Source organism: Populus alba, chromosome 2 (genome assembly GCF_005239225.2).
Source record: "Populus alba chromosome 2, ASM523922v2, whole genome shotgun sequence".
In the NCBI taxonomy this organism is placed as follows: Eukaryota; Viridiplantae; Streptophyta; class Magnoliopsida; order Malpighiales; family Salicaceae; genus Populus; species Populus alba.
The window spans coordinates 18,460,741-18,477,357 of NC_133285.1; the positions used below are offsets into that span (position 1 = coordinate 18,460,741).

Consider the following 16,617-nt stretch of genomic DNA (forward strand, 5'->3'; position numbering starts at 1 on the left):
TTTATCACATTTATAGATGATTTTACTCAACATGATTATGTTTTTTTATATATCTCGTAAATCAAATGCTTTAAGTTGCTTTATAAAATACATGAAACATTTTGAAAATCAATTAGACATGAAAATAAAAACTTTGAGAACCAATCAAAGACACGAGTATTTATATGATTAGTTTAGAGGATTATGTGATGAAAGAGGAATAGAACAAGAATTGACAATTTCTAAAATGCCATAATAAAATGGAGATGTGGAAAAAGGAAATAAAACCTTGCTTGAAATGGTTAGGTCAATGATAACATAAGCAAATTTTCCTATCACCTATTAGAGCAATGCATTATTAACTGCCATATATGTACTTAATCATGTACTCTTTAAGATAGTTACAACTATGTCATATGAATTATGGACAATACATAAACCTGACTTGAATACTTTGAAACCTTGGAGTTATGTTGTTTATGCTAATGATTTTTCTTATAAATATGGAAAACTATGTCTAAGATGGAAGAAATACGTCTTTATAAGATATTCTAAACACTCAAAAGAACTTGTGTTTATAGATGAGTTATTAGTACTTAAAAGTGTATTTTTATCAAGGTTTTATATCATCATTTTGCACTTGAAGTATCAATAACTCTTTAACTAGAGTATGTTTTATAATAACAAGTCTGATAATATAAGATACCTTGAATTTATGATACATGTTCATCTTAAATGCAGGTTTATCACATAAATCAAATCATTGATTGATGAGTTTAACTACTAAAATTGAGAAGACAAAAAGAGGGCGAAGCTTAGAAAAAAGATGTTGGTTGAATTCAAATTGGAACACCATTCAGTTATTGGATCATAAATAGAGATGTAGAACTTGTATTTAAGTTTGGTTTACATGGATGGAAAGCTAAGACATATGCCTAAAACTTTCATGAAGAGTCCAAGATTCAAAAAGGCCGTTTTCAAGTTCAAATTATAGCAACAATGAAGAAGTGGAAATCTGTCTTGCAGCCCAGACACTTTTCAGTGTTCAGCCTATATCTTGAATTCTAAAAGTCTAAATGCACCAATTCTTTTTATTTTTTATATTTTGGAAAGCTAAGACAATTTCCCAGAACTTTCATGAAGACTATTTGTTCAAATTATGATGTTATTAATGACATTTTATTCAGACAAGAAGATAAAGATTGTCGCAAAGTCAAGAGGTGGCCACCCACTAAACAATTAGTCATCAAATCAATAGTTATAAATTTTAGCTTATAAAATGATGCATTTGCCATGTATTTAGACATCTTGGTTTTTCAGATCAAGATCATATTCTTGCTTTTTTTCTTTGTATTTATGTAATGTCTTCCATTAATCTCTTGTTTATGCTTTTTATTATAACTATGTTCTTGTCTAGTTTATTTATGTTTCTCTTATTCACAATGTTTAGCTAAGTTTATTGTGTTAAGGTGAAAAGGTTTCATTAATAATGTTATAAAAGGTATAATATAAACCCAAGATGAACTTCAATGTTTATATTCAAGAAAGTTTGTTGTTAACATGTCTTATTTTTTTATCTTACTAATTCTTAATACCTTGCTTGTTAAATGATTAATCTAGATTTGTGTTATACTACAAATACTTGGCACAACAAATACTTTGCACTTTCGTAGCATACTATATGGTATAACCGACACCTGTGCTATGAAAGGAACTTGATTTGTTGTTAACATAAGATCATAAATTCCTAACAATATTTAAAAGTATGGTGTTACTAAAATAAGACAATTAATATGATTATGTTAAAAATTTTATAATAAACTATTAAGGATAAACCATCCAATTGAAACTTCTTTTATGTGTGGTTTCAAATTGATTAATAAAAAGAGTTTATATTATTCTTATTTTTAATACTTTATGGTGAATCCATCATTTCTGCTATGCAAATACAAATAGGCTTACTCTCAAGTGAAAGCAATTTGAGAGATGATGGATTAATTCCTACTGAAATTCATTTACTATTTATAGTGAATCCAAAGATGATTATTGGTCAAAGTGAGAGTAACATTTATATACTCATTTATTAATGAATCAATCTCAATTATGATGAAGTAGCTATCACAGCATTCATCATTATTGTTTTGAGATTAAAGAGAAAGTATATAGTATTAGTCCATAAGATAAAAAGCAACCAACATATATAAATAAAGCTCTTACATTCTTTGTTAAGGATAAATGGATTAAAGCTATAAAAGAAGAGTTAGAATCTATAAAATCAAACCAAGTCTAGAAATTGGTTGATTTAGCAAAAGAAAGCAAGGTTATTGAGAACAAGTGGGTTCTTAAAATAAAATAAAAGGCTAATGGTGGTATTGAAAAATACAAGGCGCGATTAGTAGCTAAAGAATAAACACAATAGGAAGGAATTGACTATGAGAAGATATTTTAACTTGTTATGAGATTTTTCTCGATAAGATTGATTCTAGCTATAGTAGTTAACTTGGATCTTGAATTACATCAAATGCATGTAAATGCTACTTTTTTAATGGAGAATTAGATAAACAAATCTATATGGACAACTTATACATTTTGATAAGAAAGGCCAAAAACACAAAACATATAGACTTTTGAAGTCAAATAATGGTCTAAAATAGTCTTCAAGAAAATGTTATATTCAATTTTATAATGCTATTTATGACTAATTATATGCGTTGAACATAAATACTATGATAAATGGAGATAAAAGAGATGACTTTCTCATACAAGCATGTTAAATATAGGAAGTATGTCAAAGAGATAAAAGAATGACTTTCTCATACAAGCAATCACCTTCACTATATTATGATAAATGGAGATAAAACAATTTTAAACTTGTTAAATGAGTAATAAAAGATCGCTCAAGCTTAGTATATGAAGTGTCCTCTTAAAAGAAAATATATAAAGAGGTCATTGAAATGTGTTATAACTTTGACCATAAATGATTATTTAAAATATCACTTTATTTGTCTTATTGCCAGATATGATTCTGATGAATCAAAACTTGAATGAGTTGATAAGTGAACATAAAATTAGATGTTGAATATGTCTAAACTATTATTTATACAGTATTATTAATAAATACATGAACTTCAAGGGAAATTAGACAATATCATAGCATGTATATTATATCACATGCGCATACTATGATCAATAAAAGTAATACAAACTAAGATCTCAATATAATATTGTGTGAAACCTAAAAATTATTAGTAATCTTAGTATAGAAGAAGGCAAATGATCTATTGCTTGGTTTACTAAATATCTCCCCTTCAATCCTTTTTCATAATTTAAAGGATGAAAAATTTAGAAGCAAAATCAATGAAAAATTACCTTTTTATTAATTTAAAAACCTTATTGCTAATTGCCATTATCCCACAATTCTTTTTATAAATGATTTTTCCCTTTCTAATGCCAAATTGGGTGCTTCCTCTACTTCCCCTGCTACTCCTATTTCTATTACAACTATTATTTTATTTTTTTAAAAAAAAAGTTAAAAGATATAATTGAAATGGATAAAAAAAAAAAAAAAGAGATCAAGCAAGCTAGCCTAACTTTTAAAAAAAGGGCCCAAAAGTGTTGGCCTCTAGCCTAGACTTGCGCATCTAGGCTTTTTAATTTTTTTAAAGGGTAGATAATATGCTATCCCTTCCGTCTTTTTTTTTTTTCTTAGAAAGACAAACAACATGTCTTCTGTTGTGGAAAATGATGTTTACTCTCACTCAAATTTCGGTCTTTATTGGTGGCTAGAAAATGATGAGTTGGTTTTTTAGGTCAAAAAAATTTTTCAACCCATTTGTGCTTGAGAACACCCAAATAACACCCTTATAACATTAAAAAAATAATTTATCAAGCTAAAAAAACCCAAAAAATTATTTAGGAACACAAAAACAAATTGGATAAAATTTTTCTTTCTCAACTTCGATCTATTTTTTTAGATGATATTGATGTTCAAAATAACCATCATCAAACTTTTCTTGTCAAATGAAACTCGTTGACACTAAAATTAATCATTTAATGCCTGAAATCGATGGGAACCGATGACTTTCTCTTTCCTCTCTCAAATTCAAGGACTGAAAAATAAAAATAAAAATAAACTTATTGATCAAAACTGAATTTTTGAAAATTATAAGGACTTTTAAGGTTGAGAAGATAAAGTAGGAGGATAAAAGTGAATTTTCAAATCAAAATTTAGATTGGTAATGAAACTTTTGTGTTTTACACCTTGATCCCCTATGTTTTAATTTGCCCCAAACTTAACAAATTAAACCTTAATTTAAGTGTTAAAAGATTCAATTGGAAAACAAAAGTTGATGAAAAAAATGTGCTACGGTAAATGTTATAAGCATTTTAGTATATGGTATCATTATCATATTTAAATATGTGACAATGATTATAATATTATAGTAAAATACATGTGTTATCATGACATTTGAAAAAACAATTACCGAACTTGCAAAAACGTTTTCCCTCGTTTTCTTTTTTATCTCTCCCTTGCTTTCATAATGGAGGATTTAAGTATTTCCGTAAATGGTATTATGCATAAAATTAGAAGGTAATTTGCAATAAAGGAAAAGATGCTTTAATGTTGACCTTCTTGTTTTTGTTTTTTGTGTTTCGGAATGTTTAAATATGATAATGATACCCCAGTTGATTTTCAACAGCAAGGTTGGTTCTCTTTTCCTTTTTATGAATATCCTGCTTTCAGGTTTTAGAATTATCCAAAATAAACAAGTCCTCGAATTTTTCTTTGTTATCGGTTGAGACAAAAGAGAGCGTGAAGACACAGGACCCAATTGCTCTGGAAAATGACAAGGTCAGCTTCTCTTTCTTTTGCACTCTTGCATTTCTGTATCAAATTTCGGATTCAAATGTATTATCTGTCCCCTTTTTTAGTGGCGGCTTGATTTATTTCTCTATTTACAATTTTTTTTTGTTTTTGTTTTTTGGGGTCTTGGGATTTCATCAAATATGCTTTCCAGGACATGGTTCCTGATGAACTAGAAAAAGATTATACGATGGTCTTAACGATGCTTATCGAAGTGAGTGCGAGACACCTAGAAAAGGTCTGACTTTTTCTCTCGCAAAATATTTACTAGTTTCCAGATGGAAAATCTTGCCCTGCCTAGAAGTATACGAGTGGATTCTTATGCACGTGCAGTTGTTTCTATCAGCAGGTAAATTGAACCTTGGGTTTTTTTTTTAGCTTAAATGTTTACTCTAGAACCACGAAAAATTTCTGGCCCTGCCACCGATCCAGTTAATTACTGATATATTTCTTAACTCTTTTCCTGCCTAGATTCTAAATTCTCTTTTTTTTTCTTTTTGAACTTTGTGACTTCTTACTTTACTCATATTTCCATTAAGACAGATTCTATTAGCGAAGAGAGGGTCTAAATAACTTAGTAGAACAGTTGATATTCCTGGTAAAGTCACCACTACTTACTTTGCTTGCAGGATTGCCGTGCCTTTGCCTTTGCGGGAGGAGGGCCAGTTCCACGTTGATTGTCTCGTTATCTGTTAATATGTCCAAATCGGGCATGTATGATTTGCCCGCCTGTTCGTAAGCCACCAAAGCACAAAAAGGAAACAGAAAGGCAATCAAAGCTTTCAGTCACAAACAGGAGTTTAGGTTGATCTTTGAAGCTTCCAGTTGTAAACAAAAGAAATACTAGCAAGACCGGACAGGAAAAAAGATGCATACCGTCAGCGTTACTAGCTCAACAATCATACAAGGACAATATGGTTTGATCTCACAACTTATTTTGAATCACTCATCATATCACGCTCGACAACTAAAATGGTAACCAGCAACAAAAAAGAAATTATTATAAAAAAGAATTAACACAAAACGACCACGTTCATCCCATGCAAAATGGGCTTAGGTGACTTCGACTAATGTGTCGAATGATAAATCTACATGAAGGAGCATTCCGACTTTCAGGTGCCACATGCTAGTGGAACACAATTTATTTACAGCAGCCTGAGTCAAGGGAAGATACTCACCCACGGGCTTCTCAACAATTAAAAAAGAAATCTACTGAGCCCCCTTTCATCAGCTGATGTAAGGCAGCAGCATCAATCAAAGCGACAACTGCATCAGATATATGTATGGAAAAAAAAAAACACATCTGCCATAGGAGTTGAGCATTTTCACTGCCGATGAACCATGCAGTTGCCAAATCATGTAGTTGGAGAAAAATATTTACCACTGGGATTCAGAAAAGCTCTTCTGAATTGAACTTGTTCCACGCTTCCTATTTTAACAAAAGAAACTCAAACTCAGAGCAGAAGCAAATTTGATTGAAGCAACAATGCGTGACGTCACAGGTGGAGACTAGCAAGGCTTTTCCTTAGCCGGATTGAGATTGAGGAGATACCTTAAGTAAGTCAAACACTTTCTCGGCAACATATTTTTGTTGAAGATTGGCGCCTTTTTGTTGCACTTTATCAGGATGAATGCTTAAGGTTGCTTTTCTATAAACTTTTTTAACTGCAGCAGCAGTAATCAAATCGGTCAAAGAGACAGGCTGCCATCCACATTCAGGCCACAGCACCTGATCATTGTACAGGAGATTTTAGCAACGGATAGATGAAAACAATATTTACCTTTAGAATGACCACCAATAAAAAAAATTTCTGCAATTACCCTACAGCTAAAAAAGTCATGGATTGAAGAAGAAATTTCGTAAAAGACAGTGTAAAGATCACATGACAAGATGCAACAGCTAAAAGTTTTCAGTTTCAATAGGCTAGAAATTGCAGAATCAGTTTTCAGTTTCAATAGGCTATAAATTGTTTTAGGAAACACTAATACACTAACCTCAAATAGAGTGCTCCATAGATAACTATCCACAAGGACTGTTATTTATAATGTCAAATGCCTAAAGAGTCAAATCAGTTTTAGGAAAGAAAAAAAGACTATAGACATGAGCAAATGCAAAGCTAGATGTAGAATAATGCTACCATCTATAAAATGCAATCGCAAAAAAACCTGTGCAATATTGATGCACAAGATAAAAGGATGTGCTTTTTATTTCTTCTTTGAGGGCAAAAGGTATCTATAATGGATATGGCAAAGCCCACTTATTGAACGTATACAAAAAGTATTCTCCCTGTAAGTGTTATGCTGAATATGATAATATAGTATCAGAAAACCAAGAAATAAAAATAACGCACATATTGGAGTGTTGATAGCAGAGCACGGAGATTCCCCTCTTTTCCCGCAGCCCAACGCTTTATCTCAACATCCAATGTTTCAGCAATCCTCTGAAATCAATTTAAACAGTATCAGACATCTAACAATTGGAGCAACAACAACAACAACAATGAGAAAAGAACAAGATGCAACTTGAAACATTTTTCACACTCTTGATACTGGAAGGAACTGGAGAAAATAAAACTAGGCTTCAATCGACAACATACAGTTTGTTAAGTTTCTAAGAAATGAAACCTGTTGCGACTAAATTCCATTAAGACAGTTAACCTTGTTTGGTGTGCTGAAACTTGTATTTGCTATTGACATAAATCACAAACCAACTGATACAGTAGAACTGGATTCAGCCTGGTTCACTTCTGGATTTGAGAACCATCAATGGCTTTTTTGTAGTTTAAAATAAACATCACACTTATGCACATGCTTTTCAAACATACATACATGGATTCAAACTCTTAAAGATGACATGGGGGTTGAGGAAGTGGGGGTTAACAATGTTGTCCAAGGCCTGAACATCCAAATGACACCCAAGTCCAGAATAATTGCACATCTTAACTAGTTAGCTCCCACAGCTAGCCTCTTTTGACTCAATTATATGGGTCAGTGTACATCTTGATATGTTTAGCTATTGAACTGTGCTTTAACCACCACATCAATGCATGCACTAGACATTTTGGATTCATCACAGATGCTTTTTGTTGTAATTTTGCATACAAAAGATAACCTATAATAGCTAGAACCTACTTCCTGCCATCCCAAGCTGGTTAAATCAAAATGTGATTTTGACACAACCATCTATCTACGAAAATCCCAGTTCAGGGCAAAATAAAAATTCCATGCTACTGTATATAGGATGTGCAAAATCAGTAAAGAATCTGTAAGAAAAATGTCATTGAACTCCAAACCCCAACTCCCCCACCACCCTGGCTACCCATCCCAAGGTTTCACCAAAGAATTAAAGACAGCATGAGTGGAGACAATGCTAAAAAAAGGTCCACTGAAGACTGAACCACTTACATGTCTCTCTGCTTGTTCTCTCTGAGCTTGAAGGTCACGTTGATTCTTCTCCGCCAGTGCTTTTGCCTGGACATAAAAGCTCGACAATTAAAATCTGTGGAACTAATATGAGTGCAATAATAAACAAGTATATGATGCAACCCTCAATATCATCCCAATAAAATCATGCCATGCAAAACATACCGCACGCTCCTGAGTCCTCTGATGGCGTTCTAATCGGGCTTTTCGTCTTTCTTCAGTTTCCCCTTCAACCTCTTGGAATTCTCTGGATGATCCAGCACCTCCTTTACCAAGCAGAAATAGTTCAGCCAATTCACAACTAAAGGAAATTATTGTATTATGAGCAAAAATTCTCATGAGCAGCATAACTACCTCCAAAAAGCGAAGTTAAATCATCAACAATATTTATTGCTGAAGATGCTTTCCTCATGCTAGACGCAGCCCCAACAGACGTCTTCCTAACTGCTTCAGACCCTCGATTGTTCTGGCTATCAGAGAAAGGATCCTGTAATATAGGTTCAGAAAATTAGCCCACTGATACCACAACAAATCAATGAATGAAAGAGAGCTTTTGGTCCTAACTGAAGTGCTTGCCCTAGGTCTTGGTGCACTGTTTGCTCGAGTACTGAAGAATGATTCAAGATCATTTTCACTCTTTTGATGATTTGCCCTCGCAGCAGAAGCAGCCCTTTCTCGAGCCTCTGCAGCAGCTCTTTCCACAGCTGCTCGTTCTGCTCTGAGTCGAGCATCACCTTCAGCCCTTGCAAAAGCAGCTCTTTCCCGGGCTTCCCTCTCCCTACCCTCAGCATTTGCCCTTTCCCGGGCTTCTGCAGCAGCCCTTTCTGCTCTTTCTTTTGCCTCTGCTGCTGCCCTTTCACGGGCCTCAGCTTGTGCTCTCTGCACAGCAGCCCTTTCTGCTCTTTCTCGAGCTTCAGCAGCTGCTCTTTCACGTGCCTCTCTAGTTGCCCTTTCCACTACTTGTCTAGCCTTGTCCCTTTCTCTCTCAATCTCCCTTGCTCGCTCCCTCTCTCTTTCGAGCCTCCTTTGCTCTCTTTCTATTTCCCCCCTTTCCCTCTCAATTTCACGAGTTCTCTCCCTCTCTTTCTCAAATCTTCTCTGCTCTCTCTCTTCCTCCTCCTTTTCCCTCTGTTTTCTCTCACGATCAAATCTCTCTTCTCTTTCTTTTAATTCTCTCAGCTGAGCATCTAGCATATCTTTATCCAGCTGACCAGCTTCTTTGTTTCTAGCAGCCTTTAGGTATTCCCTCTCCCTCATTTGCCTGATTTTAGCCTCTGCTTTATCCATGGCCTCCTTCATAGCAGCAGAAGCAGCAGCAGAGGAAGTTTTATCCACATCATCAACAGGTAGAACATCTGCAAATTCATTATTATTGTTTTGAGTCCTTCCCGTGACAAAGTCCTCAAGTTCATCAATTTGAGAAGTAACTGAATTCCTTGCTGCACGATCTGATCTAGGACTTTGAGAGTATGAAGCGGAATTTTGGAAAGAAGGATACTCATTGACCTTCTTTCTAGAGTTTGTAGAAGAAAAGGAACCTCTCTCCGACTTTGATATCCGCGGTGGTCTTGGAGGTGGGGGTCTAGAAGGTGGTGTTGCGCTTGTGGGTTGAGTAAAAAGAGGGATTTCAGACACAGAAAGCCATACATCATCTGATGATTCAGAGACCTCTTCAGATCTGGGAGAAGAATTTATCTCATTAGCATTGACATCCACATATGAAGGAGGAGAGACATTTTGACCAAAAGATCTATGAAAATCTGTTGAAGCAGTAGGCATATTGAATATGGTTTCATGAGATTCCTGATAATCATCAGTTGTTTTCTTCTGCGAGCGGCCCCCAGCATTCTCCACAGGATATGTGTCAACTGATTCTTGACTCGCAGAGTAATATGAACCACCTGTGCTTGGTCCTGTTCTTAAAGGGCTCCTATTCTCCCATCTCTTGTATGGAACAGATTTCCCAAGATCATCAAGGTGATCTAGATCTTCAAATACTCCCCTCTCTACAGATGAATTATCAACCTTAGTGTTTCCAGGGTTACTGGTTTTACTAATTTCTTCCAAAGGTTCTGTGAACAACCCTGATGATGAAGTTGCAGCGCTTGACGTTGACTCTAGTACTACAAAGGGATCTTCCATCACACCAGGAACTGACCTGGCTGAATTTAAAGATGGCTTTTGGAACAGACCCGGCTCGGAAGTTGAACTGTGAAAAATAGCATGGCACTAAAATATCACTGATATTTATACCACAAACAAAAAACAGAAACAGTATGTCTCATATTAATCGACAGAAAATATGGACACAATTTTTCTAACTACACATGATTCACAATCAAACAATATTAGTTCTTTTCCCAGAAGCAGTCCAAGTTATGGCTAGACTCCATAGGTTCAGAAACAACTTATTAAGTAATAATCAATTCCAAAAGGAAAAAGGCTAAACCAGTACACTAATTTGAGTAAACAAGGGCATTCTAGTAAAATACACAAAGAAAAGAAAAGATGACAACAATAGGATGAAAGAAAAGTGAAGACAAGAGCTCTGCCCGCTGCATAAAAAAACACACTGATTTCTTTTATTCGCAATCATGATAACTCTCCAAGAAAGAAAAGGTTAAGGAATGAAACCAGCCCCAAAACCTAAGTTCACCTCCAAACTCAAACATCATAGCAAATGCATCATTTACTTGTTATGCCGTCTCATATTTCACTTTATAACTGGTTATTCCAGTTATAATGGAAGCTACTGTAAAACTAACCATTCCTCAATTTTCCCTTTTGTTGTCCCTTCCTCCCGGCCAAAATCCTTTACCACCAGATTCTCATTGCTTTTAAGCTGGTTGGGCTAAATTTAGCTTCCAAGATGCAACTTGATGAATATAACCCATATAGAAAGTAAAGACACAGCAATGGCTTCAGTTGGCAACTAAGCTTTCTTGAGCATTAATACACTATACCAACGAACCTCTCTAAAATCAACTCAACCGTAAAAGCATAGAATGAAATTCGAACACTACTTATTTTTAAGACAACCATGCCAAATAAAAATCTGAAGCAATTACAAAGTAACTGCTAAACAACACACTGTAAATGGTCCGCAAGCATGTCATGATTGTAAATGCATTAAGGCACGGCATACCATGACATCGAAATCACAGTAGCATACTTAAATCATCAAAATCTATTGTAAACTTAAAAACAGCGACAACAAAAAATAATAATAAAATCAGTACCGGTTAACCGTATGGGAGCTAATGCGACCGAAACCAGGAAGTAAATCATCAAAAGCCGTCGAATCCTTATCCACTCTACCACTCTCTCTCTTCGGCTCCGTCTCCTTCTTACCTAAATTCCCCAGCAGATCATCAAACGGTGAACTATCTCGCACTGGCCTTCGATGCTGCTGCTTCGGGGGTGAACTGACCGAACCAAACGCATCATCAAACTTAGGGGCTGACGCAGAACCACCCCCAGAAGACGAACTCTTCAACCCAGGCAATCCATTAAAAATATCATCATCGTAAACAGGCTTATCAAAGATCGGCAGCGATGCCGATTTGGTATTCTGTTCCTTGAAAATGGAGTCAAGATCAAATGACGATGCAGTAGCGGAAGCTCCGCCGCGTGATTCTGAATACTTAGGAGGACCACCGAAGACGTCGTTGAACAACAGACCGTCCGTGCCGGCTTGATTGTCGAAAAGAGGAGCGGGTTTGTGGGAGGAGGAGGATCGGGTATGAACGGGACCACCGGATCCAAGGTTAAAATTGGTACTGTTACTGTTTGTGCTGCGGGGTGGAGCCATGGGTGCGGATTTGCCTTGGGGTTTGAACCCGTAGTCGCGGGCTAACAAACCGGGGAAATCATCCATTAATTTGAATTAAATCTTTTGTGCCAGTGAATCTGTGGAGGATTTGAATTTTATTCCTTTTCTAGATCCAAGAGAGAGGGAAAGAGGTCGGGGGTGGCTAAATGATGAAGAAAATCATGGAGACACGGAGGCGCAGAGAAAAGGTGACTGGTCAATTGAGAACTAAAATTTGAAATAAGGAAGATGATGTGCTGTGTTCAGAGAGAGAGAGAGAGAGATGGTTTTGTTTGTTTTTCTGAAGAAAAAAAAAAGGGGGGGGGGGGGGAAGGTAGATGGACATGGTGGAGACTGGGGTGCCTGAATGATGGTGGAAGAAGGGAGGATCAAATCGTAATTAGATTTTTCAGCTGTATATCATATTCTCTCCTCCTTCCCCTTGCTCTTTCGTTCGGGTTTATGTTCCGGTGTTTGGAAATTCCTTTTCTTATCTGTTTTTTTTTTTTTTGTTAAAAATATTTTAAAAAAAATTAAAAAATTTTACTTTTTTATTTTTAATTAATATTTTTTAAAATATTTTTAAATCAATTTAATATACTAATATCAAAAATAATTTTTAAAAATTTAAAAAAATATTTTTTTTGATATTTTTTAAATAAAAATCACTTTAAAAATTAATTATTATACTTCAAAACCCACTTACATATTTCCTCCTGATTCTTTTTTTTTCTCCTTTTTAGATTTTTGAATGACTATACTATCCCCGTCTCATCAGCAACGTTAGTTTGAGCAAACCTAGTTTAACTTCTCCCAACTCTTCAGATTTGAAAAACAAGTAATAATAATAATAATTAGCATAAAGGATTTATCACAATAGTACAATTATATTTTACTCTTTTAATAAAAATCCAATGAAATTGCTATAGAGGTAATATGGAATGTTTTAGATGATCCATTAATAGTTATAAGATTGAGATTGATTGGAGATATTTTAAACATTTTATATTTTAAAATTATAGAATAATAATTAAATTATTTTTTAAAATAAAATATTTTAAACTATCACCGAGTACTTTCAAATTATTATTTTATTAGTAATTATAATATCTACTATGGTGATTCGATCTTTTACTAAATATAAATATTAACTTAAAAAAATAATTGGTGCATGTAAATATAGTCTTTTGTGTTACACGATAGCATATCAATTGAACTTTGATAGATATTTTTTTTTTATATATATTCTTGTCAAAATATAAAGGTGTCATTTCATTTGTTTTTTTATATTTAATTTAGTCTTCATTCTTTTATTACTATTCGTTTTGTTTTTCATCAATTTTTTTATATATTTTTTCTTCAATTTCATTCCTTATACTATTTGATTTCATTTAATTTTTATATCAAATTTAATTTTTATTCTTTTTAGTGATGTCTTTTTATCCTCTTTTTTTCTAATTAAATTTTGTTTTTAATTTTATTTTTCAGCATTTGATTTTAAATGATTTATATCAAATATAGTTCATATTCTTTTTATTGCTATTTTTTCTTTTTTTGGGATCCTTTTTTATTGCATCTTGTTAATTTTATCCCTTGATATTTTGTATATTTAGAATTTTGCTACATTATTTTTTATGGTTTGCCTTCAATGGGGTTACCTCTTGGCTTAATGACCAATGTCACAAGTTCTGAAAGTTTATATTGGTTGACTTTAATTTTTTTTTTTAAATTGATTTTTTTAATTTTATCATTCAGCATTTAATTTATTAAAAATTGATCTTCATGCTCTCTTTTTTCACTTTTCTTTTAATGAGATTTTTTTAATCTTATGCATATGGTAATAGGCTAACTTGTGTTGACTCAAACTTTTTTTATCACTTTTTTTTTAATAATTTTTTTTTTAATTTTACTCTTTAACATTATAGTATTTAACAATTGAGCTTTATAATTTTATTAAGTTTGCTTTTAATGGGGTTACCCGGTATTATGACCAGGTTACAAATTTAACATGTTAACCCAGATAGGCTCCAATTGAGTTTTTTTTTACCTTTTTTGCATTAATTTTTTTTATTAGTTTATTTAGTACTTTTTTTATTCATATTGTTTGAGTTAGTCAAGTTTATTAAACTCAATCGAGTCAATTACTCGAGTCTTGATTTTTTTTTCTTTTCTTAAAAATGCTTGTTTCATTTCTTTTTACGTTAGAAGAAAGTAAGGTCAACCTGTGGCGTAGCACGAGCCCTATATCTAGTATATATGATTTCTCAATTTAGGTTGGTTGGAACTATACACCTTAGAAGCACATCGCATAGAGTCCTATAACTATAATTACTTTAGAAAGGGTAATTGGAAGAACTATGTCTAATACAATATGGTACTTATTGGCATAGCATATCAAACACAACTCAATTTAGACATGATAGCTCTTAATAGGCTAGCCACTCCTTTGGTACACAAATAACCACATGCTAATTAAATGGCCTTATAAAACTTTTATCCCTTCCCGCAACTTGCTACTGGCAATTTTTTGCCTCATAAGCCATGTTATTATAAGAAACTCTATATATTGTAGCTAAATCACTATAAACAATAAAATTATATATGCTCTCATATTTCACCATGGACTTATCATAGAAATTTTTATTTATTTATTTTATTCCTTGAATTTTATTTTTTTTTGGCTGGTTGCATTCTTTTTAGGGCCAAACTGAAGTCCAATTGCTTCAAATTTGTTGAAAAGGGACAAATTTAAAAGAAAGGGGATTGGAATGAAAAAGCTAGGGGAAATGGGTGGAAGTTTTAAAAATGGCCTTAAAAAGTTTATTTTGGTCCTTATACTTTCCAAGTTATATATTATTGGGTCCCTTAAAATTTCAAAATTGCAATTTTAGTCCAAAACTTAACTTTTCTTATTTTTAGACCCTTAGTGTGAGAGATGAAAAAGTGGTTGGATTCTTATGGAGGAGAGAAAGTCTTGGTTGACACCAATTAAGATCACTAAAAAAATCAATTTTGGTGTCAATATGTTTCTTTCGATGAGGGGTGTTTCACTTGAGTGTTTTTTGTCATTTTCTTTTCCTTAAATGGTAGACATGAGCTCTTGAAGTTTTTTAGCTTCGAGTTAATTTTGAATTTTTGATTTATTTTAGATCATGTATAGGTTTATCAAGCTTTATAATTGTTTTAAGTCAGAGTAAGTTGAGAATAGATTTCTTTATATAACATCAACCTTGATTTTTTAGCCACCAATGTAGCTAGAATCGAGAAAGAAATGGGCAGTTTTTTTTTCCAGAAACATTAGGGGCAGACGATAGGTCGGTCACCTAGGTCAGACCCGCACGCTTAGGCCTCTATTTTGCATTTGTTTTCTTAGTACTTTTTTCTTTCTTCCAATCTCATTTAGGCTTGTATTGAAATTTTTACGAGCCTTTTTTTTGTTTTAGCTTGTTTTGAACAAAATTTATGATGTTTTTTAATGTAATAAGATTTTTTTTTTTGATATTACAATACATTTTTTGTGTAGCCCTACTTAAAAAAAAACATAAGAGATAGATTGTAGAAACTAATCCTAGGGTAATGAAACTAGTGCTCTGATTAATTGTTAAATTAAGAAATTAAATCTCTAATTAATAGGATTGGTGCCTTGATTAATAGGCAAATTGAGAAACTAACTAGTTAATGAATTATTTGAGAAATGAATTCTCTGGGTAATAGGGTTAGTATCCTGGTTAATGGATGGTTAGAGAAACTAAATTCTTGGATAATGAGATTAGTATTCTGGTTAATAAGCAATTAGAGAATTCAAGATGATATAGTTATAGAATAAATACATGGTTTAGGTTAGTGATGATCTTCGTATTTCCACAAGAATTTATATTAATGATATTGATTTGCCAATGTCAAGGAATGATAAATATAAATTGTTTGATAAAGAATGTGGCGAATGCATATATACATGTATTTGCATGTCATAATATTTAATTATTGCTGATTACATCTAATATCATATAATATCATAGGCATAATCAGCTTTACAGTCAACGATTAATATATAGACATAATCAACTTTTATATATAAAAAATAATGCTTGTTGACTGTAAAGCTGATTATGCCTATGATATTAGACGTAATCAACTTTATATATAAAAAATAAATTTCCGGGTACTTCGCTACACCGATCTAAATAGTAGTAGTTCATGAATTTGTATCTTTTGTCTAATCAAATGATATATTTGGAAGAACAAGTATTTTGTTTGTAATATAATTTTGTATCTAAAATTATATTTACTTATCCAATCTATGTATTTAAAGAAATAATCTCTTTAAAGTATGATATAATTTAGTGACACTTTATTTTGGATATACCATGTAAGAACATGTGTCTTGAATTATGTAATAACTAAATTAACTGTACTATTATTCGTAATAATTACAGAATATTATAACCATTGTTCTATGGAGTGAATATTGAAGAAAAACAATAGGAAAACAGAATGATATCACAAATATTAAGATTATTGTTTGCAGGTTGTGAGATAA

General features: G+C 32.9%; 1 protein-coding gene across 3 annotated transcripts; it reads right to left on the reverse strand.

Annotated features, from left to right (window-relative positions):
- Window positions 1-5,819: 5,819 nt before the first annotated feature.
- LOC118044141 (auxilin-related protein 1) lies at window positions 5,820-12,548 on the reverse strand. 3 transcript variants are annotated; one of them, XM_035052305.2, is made up of 8 exons: window positions 11,506-12,548; window positions 8,843-10,475; window positions 8,621-8,753; window positions 8,432-8,532; window positions 8,249-8,314; window positions 7,195-7,284; window positions 6,396-6,572; window positions 5,820-6,272 (listed from the first exon to the last, which is right to left on the reverse strand). In XM_035052305.2, exons 1-8 carry the CDS (start codon window positions 12,141-12,143, stop codon window positions 6,234-6,236), a joined length of 2,877 nt encoding a protein of 958 aa, XP_034908196.1. In that variant the 5' UTR covers window positions 12,144-12,548; the 3' UTR covers window positions 5,820-6,233. The 3 variants fall into 3 exon arrangements, with proteins under 3 accessions (XP_034908196.1, XP_034908195.1, XP_034908194.1); XM_035052304.2 differs by having other exon boundaries at window positions 8,432-8,529; window positions 8,831-10,475; XM_035052303.2 differs by having other exon boundaries at window positions 8,831-10,475; window positions 11,506-12,547.
- Window positions 12,549-16,617: the final 4,069 nt, after the last annotated feature.